General features: G+C 39.5%; 1 protein-coding gene across 1 annotated transcript in view; it reads left to right on the plus strand.

Annotated features, from left to right (window-relative positions):
- Positions 1-14,497, plus strand: part of ATXN10 (ataxin 10) — a 189,586-nt gene extending 175,089 nt beyond the window's left edge. Inside the window, exon 11 of the mRNA XM_065423224.1 lies at positions 14,307-14,497. Coding sequence (XP_065279296.1) covers positions 14,307-14,497 — 191 coding nt within the window. The remainder of the gene's footprint in view (positions 1-14,306) is intronic.
- The last annotated feature ends 705 nt before the right edge of the window (positions 14,498-15,202 follow it).

Raw genomic sequence — 15,202 nt, forward strand, 5'->3', positions numbered from 1 at the left:
TAAAATTAAGCAAGATAAATCAACCATCCCTCTGATTAAACATGAAAAGGGAGATTTAGTAACTGGCATCAAACAGATCTCTGAAACCTAGCTTTTTCCATACTTTGTATGCTTCAGAACATCCAAATCCTGAACTTATAAGTAGATATCTGAGACTGCAGCTCTTGATAGGCAGATTGCTGCAAATGAATTTGAAGTTACAATTCTTAAGTATTTATAATCAAATAAAGCTCCAGGTGCCGATGGGTTTTCTGTGAAGTATTATAAAGCAATAAAGCAAGTTCTGGTCCCTATTTTAACTGAATTGTTTATATTGGAGAGGAAAGAGATTCCAGATTCATGGAAGAAGGCGAAAATTAAGGTCATTCATATAGAAAGAAAAGATCTTACCAATTGCTCATTATACAAACCTATTTCTTTAATTAGTGTGGATGCTAAAATTTATGCTGAGGTACGAGCCAAAAGATTGCGTGTAATTTTGCCCAAATATTTTCACCATGACCAGTCTGGATTCATTGCTGGCAGGCATCTATTTGATAATATCAGAACAACTCTGAATTTGATCTATGATGTTAATTCTAGCAATTCTTCCTGTCTGCTGTTTTCTTTTGATTCTGAGAGAGCCTTCGACTGATTGGAGTAGGAGTTTATCAGTCAGATTTTGGTAAGGTTTGGTTTTGGAAATCAGTTTTATAGGGGCATGTTGGCCCTATATACACATCGTTGAGCATCAGCTGTGGTTAATGGTCATCAATCCTCTTTTTTTAAAATCTGTCTAGGTGTATGAGACAGGATTGGCTGTTATCTTCACCCACATCTCCCGTTATTTGCTTTGGCAGTGGCAATAAATGTGAGAATTTGTCCATTGGTAAAGGCATCAAAATACTTTCTGGATTAGAATACAAAATAGTTTTATATGCTGACGATGTCTTGTTATTTTTCAGGATCAAGAAGCTTCCTTAAACATTATAGAACAATTGACTTTGGAATATAGGTATATGTCAGGCTTTAAAATAAGCAAAGGTCAATCTGAAATTTTAGGAATTAATATTCTTGAAATGATCAAAATAAACTGTTGTCAACTACCTAAATTTAAATGGGTAAAAGAATCTTTAAAATATTTATGAATAAATGGTTTCCAGGTGCATGGGTGGGGGAGGAGTCACAGTACAGGGAGCTGCTTCCCCTATCTGCCCAACCCAGTCCCCCCTGCACCCAACCTGGTCTCCCCTCCCCCGCAAAGCCTCACCCCCCTGCACCCGGACCCCCCACCCCACTGAGCCTCATTCCCCCACACACCCAGACCCACTCCCATGAAATCCTTCCCTCCCCCTGTGGTGCAGACCTTCCTGCAGCTCGGGAATTTTTTGGGGGATGATCTGACTGAGCCCTGGCAGCTCTGTGCAGGGAAGGGGGAGGGGGAACTCCATCTCTGTCCTCCTCCCCCTCCCCTCCCACCCACCTGGGACTAATGTCTCTGGGCGCCCTGGGGCATCCCCAGACCCCTCTCCCCCAGCTGCCCAAACAGAGTGTCTGAGCTGCTGGGAAGAATGAGTGAACACAGAAACCATTTTCTGCAAGGAAGCAGAGAGAATCTGCAGAGGGAGGGGAGGCATTTTTCTTCTGTGCCCCAGTGGCACAGATTTTCCCCAGGAGTAAAATAAGAGACACTTTTTTAACAGTGAGAATAATTAACCACTGGAACAAGTTACCTAGTGACGTAGTGAATTCTCCATAATTTGAAGTCTTTAAATCAAGATTGGACATCTTTCTAAAAGACAGCCAGTAACTCAATAGGAAGATTTGATGCATGAATTACTGAGTGAGCGTCTATAGCCTGGGTTATGCTGGCGGTCAGATTAGAATGATCATAATGGTCCCTTCTGGCCTTCAGATCTACCAATTTATTAAAAATTCCTCCCTTGAAGAACTTGCATTTTAATTTAGACATACGTAATAACAAAAATAGGGCCCAAATTGGAAGCCATATATCTTGGAAAGGAGATGTACATTGGAATGTCAGAGGAAGAAATGGGTCATAATATGGAGATCATTTGCTACATGGGATTAGGAAAGGTTCTAAGCATAGGGATAACATGAAAAAGCTGTAAATTCAATAGTAAGAGAAAGAGGCCAAGTGAATTAAGGGGTGAATTAGGGATGGGCGTGTAGGAAGAAATGTGCAGAGTTATGGGGAGTAGAAAAATATTTAAGTTCATCTCTTTTCTGTCACTGAAATTATTACAAATTATTGAAACTGTTGTAGGAACAGTGAAATAGGTCTGCTATAAATCAGGCAGAGCTGACATTTTTAATTTATAAACTGTTAATGGCATGGTTTAAAATCTTGGTCAATACGAACTGTATTGTTCTAAAAATTGGCGTACAGCACGAGCAGCCCAGACTCAACTTCGTTTTACCAGTAAATGTTTTGTGGGCACAAATGTGTAAATGGGATCCATTCAAAGGGCTACATGCTTGTCATCTCTTTTCCAGTCCTGTAGAGATCAGAATGCTAGGGATAAGTGCCTGCTGCTGAAGCCTTGATAATGCATATCCCAGGAGGCTTTGCTGCCAAGCAGTAGGGGAGATTGCATAAAATAGCTAGTTTGGAGAGGGATGGCCCTAACCTCCTGCTAATCTCTCAGAATAGTTTGGAGTCGGGAGAGGTCTTGGTTCCCTGCCTGTTGCACAGGGTTAAAAACCCCACCTCTGGAGTACGATCAGGGACAAATCCCTGTCAGAATCCCCTGAAATGTCCCTACCATTAGGCCCCTCATGGGTTTTCCTGCAGGAACCAGGGATCAAGGTCATTGGTAACCATTCTGCTGCAGAAATTCCCCTGCAGATCATACTGGAAATGCATATTAATATAGTGGTTGCTTCTCTTCCCCGCCCCCCCCCCCCCCCGATGTGACATTGGCTCTTAAACCAGTCTGTTCCACTGTAGATGGGAGGTACTTCTGCCAACATAAATATTGGCATTTTCAGTTCTAATAGTTGTAGAATCAATTATCAAGTGTCTTTGCAGATAAGTAAAGCGACTGTTGGGGCTTATTCGGGTTTTTTCCTGGATAAGGACTAAGTAACGTTCCTCTTTGAACTGTGTGTGTGAATAATAGGTTTTCTGTAATTTTTTTATCTGGCTGTGTCTCTTCTCTGTATTGAATTTGTTTATATTGTATGGTTTTCATCACTCCCAGTTAGGTTTTAATACATGTCAATTATGTATGCAGATTATAGGGAGCAGAGATTGAATGGTTTTGGTATGTATACTTACAGCACTAGGTTATAAATAGTAACACTAGTTGAAATTTATTGACCTTCCTTATTTATTTCAGTTTTTTACAATTATGCCTGATGAGTGCTCAAAGTGCATTACAAGAATTTAAGATACAACACCTAAAACCTAATTCATAGATATGTACATTCATACATATGGACATGAACATAGATATGTATAGCACTCTGGTGTGTGTGCAACTAGCACGTTGCAGCTGGAAAAGTTTTTCACAGTAGTACCTGTTGGAGCGGCACACATGCCCGGTGTGCATCTCCTCATGGCCCCTCTTAAGACCATATAAGGACAGCAGCACCCTGACCCACCTCAGTTCCTTCATACCACTCGCACCACTCCGTGCGGTTTTCCTTACGGTTTTTTTCTGTGTAGTTCGCTATTAGGTTCATTAATTTTGTAAGTAGTTAGTATTCTTTAGGTTTTCTTCACTGTTTTCAGTTTTTATTTTAGTTTATTTGCAACTGTAATTAGGTGTTGCTGAGCACCTGGACATGCAGTGTTCTCTGGGTTTCAAGCAATGCCTTTTGTGTGGGAACTCTATTTCTAATAGAGACCCCCACACACTTTGGTGAAGGACATGTCAAGGAGAGGTGTAGCCATCCGCCACTCGTTCAAGAAACATACTCAGAGTTCTAGGGATCTGCGCCTGGAGCAGCACTTCCTGGAACATGCCATGAGGCCTACCTGTGCACTGGCACCAGATTGCTTTGTCTATTTACTGTCAACCACTACTATGATAGACTTTAAACAGACTCTTGAATTTGGATTCCTCTTGAAGGAGAGATCAGTCTTCCTCTCCGGGGGTTCCACGCAAAGGGACCTGTAAGACTTATAGGAGCCACTTGAGCTCAATGAGTGGCTTGTCTTCCACTTCAGAGAGTGGATTGGAGCAACACTTAGATTCATCAGTTATCCAAAGTAGAGCTGGACTATCAGCCTATGTCTCCCTGGCAATGAAGCGAGAGACTCTTGGTAACATACTGTCAACTCTGGATCCAACATGCAGAGGCTGTCAAGTGTGGTACCAGTGGACGCTGTTTCAGCGGTACCCGTTTCAGTACCTACCACCACACAGGCACATAGAGCAGGTCCTTCACTTCCTCATCTGTCTGTCACTGGTTCACTGTTGATGTAGGAGTTGGTGGAGCTGCTGTCATTTCTGGCTCATCCCGGGCCTTCAACTCCTTTGGCATCAGAAACAGAATGTTGCCAACACTAGCATCAATATCAGTTACGGGACAATCTAAGATTGTCTATGCCATTTGGTGCTCGGGTGCACACTTCATTGGGGCTGAGACATTCTTCAAAGTCAGCACTGACCACACCCTCAACTTTGCCTCTGGTACCAGGTCTTTCATTGGCATGGGTGTTGAAGCCAGACTGTGCTCCTGCATAGCCTGCTGTGGTACTAAACTTAGCAGCTAGACCTTCTGTGAACTGAGACATGGTACCAACTGCAATGCTACCACTTGTTCTGACCTTACTTTGTTCTTACCTGACCTTACCTTACCTTTTCCACTGGAAATTGGCCAGTAGCCTTGCCTGGTTGGGTGTCTCCTGTGCTGACTGCTTATTCAGAGGGTGCCTTTAGATATGGGTCATACTTATCTCTATCCCTACCAAGGCAAGAAAAGTCCAGTAAATCAGCCAGACCACCTCAAAAGGGAGACCTTCGACCATGATGGGTATTGGTCACATAGTAAGGAAAGGCCAGCATGGACTGAAACATTTTGGCCTCTGATGCCCTAGTGGCTTATGGGGAACTCTTAAGAGGCTCCTAGGTCCTCAGATCTTGATCTCTAACCAGTTCCAGGAGAAGGTCCTGGAGCTGTCCACATCAGAGCCTAGTCTACTGGAAGAGCAACCAGAAGCTCTCCCTACTTAACAACCAGCTCAACAAGATTACTGGGCGAACAAGATCTATCTCAGGAGGCTACTTTGGCTCCGGGCAATTCATTCTCACCCTCCCCTGAGGACTCGGGAGCCCCAGGCTCATCCTCACCATTCCTGGAGGATTTTAAATCCTATCAGGAATTGCTTAAAAGAATGGTACAAACGACTGCAAGAAATGCCATCAGTTTTGGCCTCATCCCTGGCTCATTGACTGATGCCTTTCTGTTGAAACGGGGACCAGGCCTACAGTATGCATTTACTCCGATTCCATTGATCTTGAAAGTCCTCCTCAAATTGAAGCAGGATCACACCAAGATGATTCTAATCACCCCAACTTGATCAAGACAATGCTTATTTACAGATCTTTGCAGCCTCTCAGTGGAACTTCCATAACCTGTGTTTCCTCTTCCAGACCTGGTCTCGCATCATCATGAGTAGGTCCTACATCCAGATCCCAACAGCTTGCAACTGATGGCTTGGCTTCTCAATATCTAGATCAGGAAGAGATGAGCTGCCTGCAGCAGTCCAAGAGATTTTACTTAACAGTAAGAAACAATCAATTAAATCCACCTATTTAGCGAAGACTTTGGTCTTCTGCTCGAGTGATTCAGCCTATGAGGGCGAGTATCCAGGACATTATGGAATACTTACTGCATTTGAAGTCTTCTGGCCTTTTCTTAAGCTCCCTGAAGGCTCACCTGGCAGCCATTTCTGCCATTCACCCACCTGGTCAGGGGAGAACAGTATTTTACAACCCTATGGCTACTAGGTTTCTCAAGGGAATTACTCGCTTGTGTCCACCTGTAAAAGCATCAGATCCTCTATGAGACCTTAACACAGTGTAAGCCGCTCTCATGGGACCTCTGTTTGAAACTGGCTACTTGCTCCCGGGCACATTTGTCCTAGAAGATGGCCCGCCTTATTGCCATCACATTTGCAAGGAAAGTAGGTGAGCTGTAAGCATTAACAGCAGGCCCTCCATACTCTTGGAATTTTTTTAAGGACAAGGTGTCTTTGAGACCTCACCCAAAGTTTTTAATTAAATTAGTGTTGGCCTTCTGCCCTAAACAGATGATATACCTACCTGAGTTCTTTCCGAAACCTGATGATGATCCGGAAGGAGAGCATTTACATACTTTGGATGCAAGAACGGCATTGGCCTTTTATGTAGACAGAGTTAGGTCATTTAGAGAGTCTCGTCAACTTTTTGTTTCTTATGCTGCTAGGGTGAAGGTCCAAGCGGTCTTGGCCCAGATAACCTCTAGATGGATCACGTTCTGTATTACCACTGCTTACGGTATGACCAATACATCTTCTCTCCAATGTCTCTCTGCCCACTTGACAAGAGCTCAAGCAACGTCCATAGCTTTTCTGAATGATGTACCTATCCTGGACATTTGCAGGGCTGTGACCTCGTACTACATACATTCATTCATTCATTCATTCATTCATTCATTATGCCATCACAACAGCTTCAAGGGAGACTGCGAACTTTGGCCAGGTCATACTTCAGACACCATTTAAAAAGACTCCAAGCGCCGTCGCTTATGATACTACATGTGAATCGTCTGAGTAGAATACAAATCTGTATCCACTTGATGAAGAAAGAATGGTTACTTACCTATATTGTTACGGTTCTTCAAGTTGTGGATGAAGCCGTGTATTCCATGACCCACACTCTGTCCACGCTGCATCCGACTCTTAGGCTACTCTCCAGTGCGAAGGAGCTGGGAGGGCAGTGCTGCCCTTATAGCCTTGGGAGGGGCCACGAGGAGCCACAGAGCACATGCGCCACACTGACGGATACTGCTGTGGAAAACTTTTCTGGCTGCGGCACACAGGGTGCACACACACCTGAGTGGAATACATGTTTGCATCCTCATCTTGAAGAACAAGAGTTACAATCCAGGTAAAAAACCATTCTTTCCAGGTTGAGATTGTATTGCCACTAGCTCCCTTCTGTTAAATGCAAAAGATAACTTAATTTCCTAAGCCAATTGCCACTTCTGTGATATCTCTTTAAAAAAAAGTAGCCCAAACTCTTCAGGGCTAATATATAACTCTAGTATGGTGCAATATTTAAATTGCTAATATGCCAAGACTGTTACATGCTGAGCGGTTTTAAATTGTATGAGTTTTAATTCCTAAGAATATCTAATGTTGAAGATGTAATGTCAGTAATGTGTAGGATCAGAAACATTTGTAACAACACGAGAGCTTTAAAAAAAAATGGACAGTGTCATACGCACTAGATATTGCTAAAAATATACAAAATAATGGCAAACCAAAGTAAAAATACTGTATAAAGCAAAAAAACAAAAACACTGTATTGAATTGTTACTATCTTTACATGGTAGTTGGGGCTTTGTGAAACTGTTGTAATCTACTCATAGGAAGAATTAAATAACTTGTAGTTCTTTGTAAAAGAATTGGCTTACAGTGAAGGACTAAAAGTCTGAGTGTCTGCTACATGTGGTCAATCACAGCTTGTTGATCCAAACTGTGACTAATTGTGCCAGTAGCTGACTAGAAAACCTCTATAGTGGCAAAAAGAATTATCTTTCAAGTGACTGTGATACAAAATGCCTGAAAGGACTGGAAGACTTACGGGGAAAAGTGTTTATTTCTTTTCTTTGTGGTCCAATCACTTCTGTAAACGGAAGCGAGTCTTTTAATGTGACATTTCGTATTTTATTCTTGGCCATAGAACACCTAGAGACTTGGATTATGAGCTGCAACTTGGCAGACACCGTTTAGCAAGTACTAAACTTTTCTAGTTTCTAGCCATATAGACCTGTTTCAAACAAGTTCTTTAAGAAGTTGAACTGCTTACATTTTTTGTTCTTTATATTTTGATTTTCTTGGTGCTTCTTTTTATGTTTTAAGTCAGTGGCTCTCGACCTTTCTGGACTACTGTACCCCTGTGAGGAGTCTGATTTCTCTTGTGTACCCCCAAGTTTCACCTCATATAAAAAAAACTTGCTTACAAAATCAGACATAAAAATACAAAAGTTTCACAGGACACTATTACTGAACAGTTGCTTCCTTTCTCATTTTTACCATATAATTATAAAATAAATCAATTTGAATATAAATATTGTACTTACATTTCAGTTTATAGAATATAGAGCAGTATAAAACAAGTCATTGTAAGAAATTTTCAAGTTTTTATTGACTTTGCCAGTGCTTTTCATGTAGCCTTTTGTAAAAGTAGGCAACTGTCTAGATGAATTGATGTACCGCCTGTATAGACCTCTGCGTACCCCCAGGAGTACATGTACCCCTGCTTGAGAACCACTGTTTTAAGTCATGAAGGGAATATAAAGCATTTTGGATTATAAATCTTTAAATGTTTTATGTAGTTTCGTGATAAGGCATTTCTGTGTCTGTTCCTACTGTGCAGTTCATACTACTTAAATTATATAGCTGCTTCCAATTTCAGTGATATAATGGAACTAATATACAAAAGATGACATCTTTTTTTGCTCATTAGGCAAAAGGAGATGTAAAAAGTAGAACTCCATCAATAACCATTATATGCAGAAAAACATCTTCAGTACAGTTTTGGGTTAAATTGATCATTTATTTATTGTATCCACACTTTATTTGGAAAATATGGTGCAAAGAATATTCCTGCTATGAAAGTGGTGACTGAATTATTACACTGCATTGAGAGAGTAATCAAGGACTTCTCTCTTGTGGAAAGTGCAGGAACTCTGCCACGTTTCTGCTGCAAAGTGTAAAGCCTAGAGGTAAAATCCTGGCCACACTGAAGTCAATGGGAATCTTGTTAGGATTTCACCCTAAGTGTACAAAGGTAGAACTCTCCCTTGCCCCTCTTCCCCCCACCCCACCCCACCCCCCATCCTGAATACCTAGAGAGTCTGGTACTATGCAGATCTTTTTTCTGAGGACAGTTTTCTATAGCATGCTAGGAATTTGTCAATGAAGAAAACTTTATATACTGAATGTCATTTTAATGCCATCCATATTTTGACTTTGAAGGCTCCTTATTCCTTAAAAAAAAAATATTAAGAAACTGCCATACAATATATTTTAACCTAAGTGAAACATCTAAGAATTAAAAAGTATGAAAAGGACTTAAGAGAATTTATATAAATATTTTGTTACTCCTTATTCATTATCTTATCATTATTCAGTTCTGTACATTAGCTAATGACAATATTAACCTGTAAAAATTCACTATGTACATTTTGGAAGCCACCTCAACTCTGACCCACAAGATCCACTTACATACTTTCAATAAAGGTATTCATCATAAATTATTTACTCTACCTATTCAGAGACACACAAGTGATGTATATAATAATAATACCTAGTTACTATATAACACTCTTCGTCCATATTGCTCAAAGTGTTTTACAAAACAGTTCATAAGTATGTCTTGTGGGTAGGAGTGGACTTGCCCCTATGTTGTTAGAGAGCGAGAGGTAAACTGCTCTCTTCAATAATAATAACAGGAGTACTTGTGGCACCTTAGAGACTAACAAATTTATTAGAGCATAAGCTTTCGTGGGCTACAACCCACGAAAGCTTATGCTCTAATAAATTTGTTAGTCTCTAAGGTGCCACAAGTACTCCTGTTATTTTTGCGGATACAGACTAACACGGCTGCTACTCTGAAACTCTTCAATAATGTTGCTGATCTTTCACTCCAAACACATTGAAATAATTCATTAGCAAGGTGGTGATTGCTTTCATAATGCATTTGTGTTTCCATGCCACACTACTACTTCTGACAAGAATTTAACAATGTACCCTAGCAGAAGTTTAGTGGGTAAAATAAAAACACAGAGCGGAATTTTGTCCCTCTTCCTTCCCCCCCCCCCCCCCCCGAGTCAATGGCAAAAATCCCCTTGAATTCAGTAGGGTCAAGATTTCACCCACATCATTTATAATATTAATTCAAGATAGCACAAATCTCATGGCACAGTGCAAGCTCATCTTTTTTTCCAGGTAATTGGAATTGTGGGTTGGCAAATTATTCAAGGGTGATTTGCAGTGGGTTATCTTAAACAGCTACTTAAATTGCTGTATTTAGGATGAATGTATTGGTTATGTTGAGGAAGCCTAGAGCATTTCTATAAATCAAACTAAATATTGGGGTCTGTGCATTAAATAGCTTCAGTTCAGAAAAGTTATATAAATATGTGCAAACTAGATATAACTTGAGTATACCTTGTATATTTTCATTTGCTAAGAAGTGAAATTCTCACAAAAGGAACAAGGATTTACTCTTTCCATTTCTCCCTTTTTTATATAGAAGCTCCAGTGTGATAAAGATACTGTAAACTTCAATTCCTTGCCTAACATTCATTAATTTGACACTTCAAAATGTACTGTTGAAAAGTCTAGACAACCCTACCAAATCAGATCTACCATGCTTGCTGCATTTTTTCTTTTATGTCGTTTCACAACAAACAGGCTCATGCTCTTATTTGTAGTAACTATGGAAACCTCAGAAGCTCTCTTTCTAAAGCTGAGTATACAATAAAGTGCTTAAAGTGTTGGAAGGATTAGAGACTTTAGAATATGTTTAATTTTCTCTCTATCTATCTATCTTTGGAGAGGAACAAGAGGGTAATGTGCATATTAGCTAGGGACTCACTTTAATCTCTGCTGACACTTAAGTCTGTCTAGGTTTACACACAGCCATCCAGGGGTCTCTCTTTCTCAGCATGCTAACAAGGAGAGTTATACATATTCATGGCTCTGAATTGTACAATGGAAAACCTGTGTAAGGAAAGGAGAAAGTTATGAACAAGGGAAAATATTATTGAAACCATTTTGCAGCTTTAAGTACAATGGTCGCTAATGGCATATCATGTGATGATGATAATGGGTTTCATCAGATAATTTTTATTGAGGGTGTACAAGAAATTACATTGTCACAAATTAAATTGACATGGGGACAATAGGAATAGATCAATAGGAATTGTTCTAGAGTTAGCACACATTTTCAGGAAGTATATTAAGGAATTCTTATTACCATCTTCATGTCCTGTAATGGCAATGCAAATTTTAATTGTTTAAAAATACTGTAAGTCTCATATTTTAAAACAAACTATAGTTTGGGTCAGAAACATTACTACTTAAAAAATTCACCACCTTTGTCAGCGGATCTGCTCCCTATGGATGATATATTCAGAGCCATATCTCAGATGGAACTCAGTGGGTGAAATTCTGCTTCTATGCCATAGGCAGAGACACTGTGAGTGATGCTTGCTTCACACAGTCCACTGGGGGAACATCATGCTACCTTCTGGCCCTCATTAAATGCCCTGAAATAGGGCTAGGGAAGTACTGCTGGACTGTGATCCTGATTCTCCTCCTCATCCACAGCATTCATTAGTTTGCATGCTTCACCAATCGATTTTGTCCACTATTGTCATTAGTGCTGATGACTGAGATTCTACTTTACATTTGGTTTAGTTTCCTTGGTATTTGGTAAACTTATTTTATATTCTCCTCTAACTGCAAAAATTGGTAATCCACAGTGAGAGATGACCAGTTAATATATCTTTATATAACCATCATAGTTTGTACATTCATTTAACTGCAATAATGACATGCTCACAAGAGAGGAACAGTGGATATTCTTCATGATTGAATTCCCATTTCAAGACCTTTGTTCTCCTTTATGGTTCTTCACCTACCTGCTCCCATGCTTCACCCAGGTCTTGATTTCCCAATCCCTTTCTGGCCCCATACAAATCCATCCACTGGCCAGAAATTCGAAAATGAAAGAGGAAGGTGGTGGTAAAAATCTTCTTCTGACTCTTTTAGGGAAAGGCCCTAAAAACTGGCATTTGTTGGACTTTTCAGTCTCTGTTCTCACAGTGCATTAATGTAATAATAATAATAGACCGTTGAAAGATAAAGGGCAGTTTTATTGATGCAACACTAATTAAAATACAGGTATCAATCATTGCTGCTAGCCAAAAGATGTATAATGTTATGCCCTTGCTGGAGATTTCTCCTATTCCAATTTTAGGGATGCTATATACAGTCAATCATATGTGACAAATGTGCTATCACCTGATAAGTGTTTGTCTAGTATCCTTTGATTTATGTGACATCAGTCTAGCTGCCTCTTTAGTCTGCCCTATCCAGCTGGGTACCCAGGTAGGGAGCAGAGCCAATGCTATTATTATTGTTAATCATGTTTATTATGGTAGTGCCTAAAGACCAACCAATAATGGGCCCCATTGTGCTGGGCACCCCCTCGTGAGTCCAGAGCCATCACTTGTTACCAGAAACCCTCTGAAGTCATGAATTACTCATAACCTCTTAGTTTAGATCTGAAACACAGTGCCTGTCCAGAAGAGCTTACTATCTAAGAATAAGGCAAGACACACTAATTGGAGACAAAAAACAGAGGGAACAAAAGAATGAGAATAATAAGAAAATGCATGTTTGTACAGTGCCTAGCATAATGGGGCTGGATACTCTAGGTCAGTGATACTCAGACTGAGGCTCGGAAGCCACAAGTGGCTCTTTACACGATATTAAAACACTCTGTGATTTAATTATTAACCAATCAGAATGTTTTTACTATGTTATTAATCAATTATGGTTGATATAATGATACTTGGTCAGTCATTTTGCTATAAGAATAATATATATTATATAAATTATTATATAGTATTCTCTCTCTTTATATATATATATATGTGTGTGTGTGTATATACACTGTATAAACATGCATTTTCTTATAATTCTCATTGTTTCCTTTGTTCCCTCTGTTAATGAAACAATTCAAACTACTGTGGCTCTTTTGGGGTAATGTTGATCGCTAATTTGGCTCCTGAACCACTGAGGTCTGAGTATCTCTGCTCTAGGTTCTACCACAACAGAAATAATTAATAATTAATTGGACTTCCTTTCATCTTATGTTACGTTTTTGGCTGGGGTTCCTACCCTCCCCATACTGTTCCTGTCCTACTGCCACAGGCAAATGCCCATAGAAACGTATTATGTCTCTGTACTTAGATCCTGTCCAGCCCAAAAGACATCAAGGAGATGAGTAAATTATGTGCATCCTTCTATTATGTGTGAAGGTACGTGTTGCAAATAACTGGTGCCCTACAGGCACATCCTTCTACATGTGAAGCTTAAATGAAATTATTCAGAATTGTTTGTGTCTCATGTGGATGTCTTGGAAAAGATACCATAACATAGCTTTTCAACTACAGAATTGGGACTAACATCTGACATTTCATAAAAATGAATATTTTAGTTCTCTTGGAAGATGCCAGATTGATATTGCTGGAAATTTAATTCCTCTGACATGTGCCTCAATCCTAGCCGGAAGGGACTCGCTTTAGGGTCAAATGAGTTGTTGCTTGTGTCCATTCAAACATTAGCATCTCTGCAGGAACTACCTACCAGTGGTCCTCTGAGTGTCAGTGGGTTTTATGCTAGAGACCCAAGCACTAGGAACTAAACTTGTATAACTTAATCTAAAACATTGTGTTTCTTAAAAACAAGTCTCCTATGTTACGAACACCACCATTTATCATTTGCATGAACAATTTTAATACAGGTGTAATTGACTCTTTATGTTTGTTTGTTTCCTTTTTTTGAATTTGTAAATGAAAATAGCCAATCAGCTTCACTGTGTCTTGTTTAGAGCTAATTTCATTTTGAGGTTCTTGAGTGCACAATGCTGCAGAAACTGCAGTGGGATTTTTTTTTAGCTTTGTGTTAGAAATGTTCCCATGAGTTTCAATTAGATTTGGCTTTTTTAAAATTGTTTTTACGGAATTTTTGTGTCAAAGGAAGAAGGGGTGATCCAAGAGTGTCCCCCCCCCTTTATTTTTTTTGGTAGGTTAATTGCTTTTTTTTTTTTTTTTTAATTCAAGATAAAACTTGGTTAACTTGACTAAAGTCAGTGGGACCTCATGTGAGCTATATTACTCGTGTACAAGTGTTCGCAGGGTCAGGATCATACTTTTTAAGTATCTTTCTCTACTAAACTGCATTTTAGAAATCTTTGTGTGTGGGGGGGGGGGGGGGAGGGGTTCATTCCAGAATTAAAATGAGCATTCTGTTTGGTCTGTAAAATGAGAAATTCCTTAATTCTCTCCTATAGTTGTGAATCAGTGGGCCGTGTATGCCATCCGAAATCTCACTGAGCAAAACGAAAGAAACCAAGAGGTTATTGCACAGATGGAGCAGCAGGGACTGGCAGACAATTCCATCCTCAAGAACATGGGTTTGGAGATTGAGAAACGAGATGAGAAGCTAATATTGAAATCTGTTCGAAAGAACCCAACTTCATGAGCAGTCCCATGTAAACTTTTTGAGGATTGTCACCAAGTAAAAAGAAGGCTATTTCCCAAATAATACAGTATGAAGGCCCTGTTAGGATTTCCATTTTTTTTTTCCAGTTTAAGTTCCAATCTGCTGGAAGTGTTATGACCTTTTCCAGAGAAATTGTCAAACAATAATGGTCATTCACCACTGTGACACATGAACACCACAAATGCAAAAACCTTTTCAAATCTGGAGATTGGCGGTAATTTCATTAATTCTTTGTTTTGCTAGTGGAAAAGTGTCATGAAGCCAGGAAACTGATTAATGGTTACTTATCTCATTTGTTATACCTGAAGATAATGATGGTTAAAAAAATCACTATGAGATATCACTTCTGTGATATGTTAAAAGCAGCAGTGCTGAATCAGTTCTAACTAGCTAATTAATAAACGGTACTTCAAAAAATAAATCAGAATGTTTAAATATTTGTATTTATATAATGCAATGACAGTGAAAGATTGGATGTACATAAATACTTTCTGAATTAAACACATACAATGCTGCCTTCTGTGTATTTAAATTATTTGTAAGTTATCTTTTCTACCTTGTTACTTTCAGTCATTATGCTGAGTATGTTAAAAACAAAGTTGAAGCTGTTGTGGCAACAGATGCTGCATTCCTCTGCTCTGGGGCATGTCTATATTTTGGAGACTTGGATGTTTATTTGAATTT

This window comes from Emys orbicularis, chromosome 1, assembly GCF_028017835.1.
Source record: "Emys orbicularis isolate rEmyOrb1 chromosome 1, rEmyOrb1.hap1, whole genome shotgun sequence".
Classification (NCBI taxonomy): Eukaryota; Metazoa; Chordata; order Testudines; family Emydidae; genus Emys; species Emys orbicularis.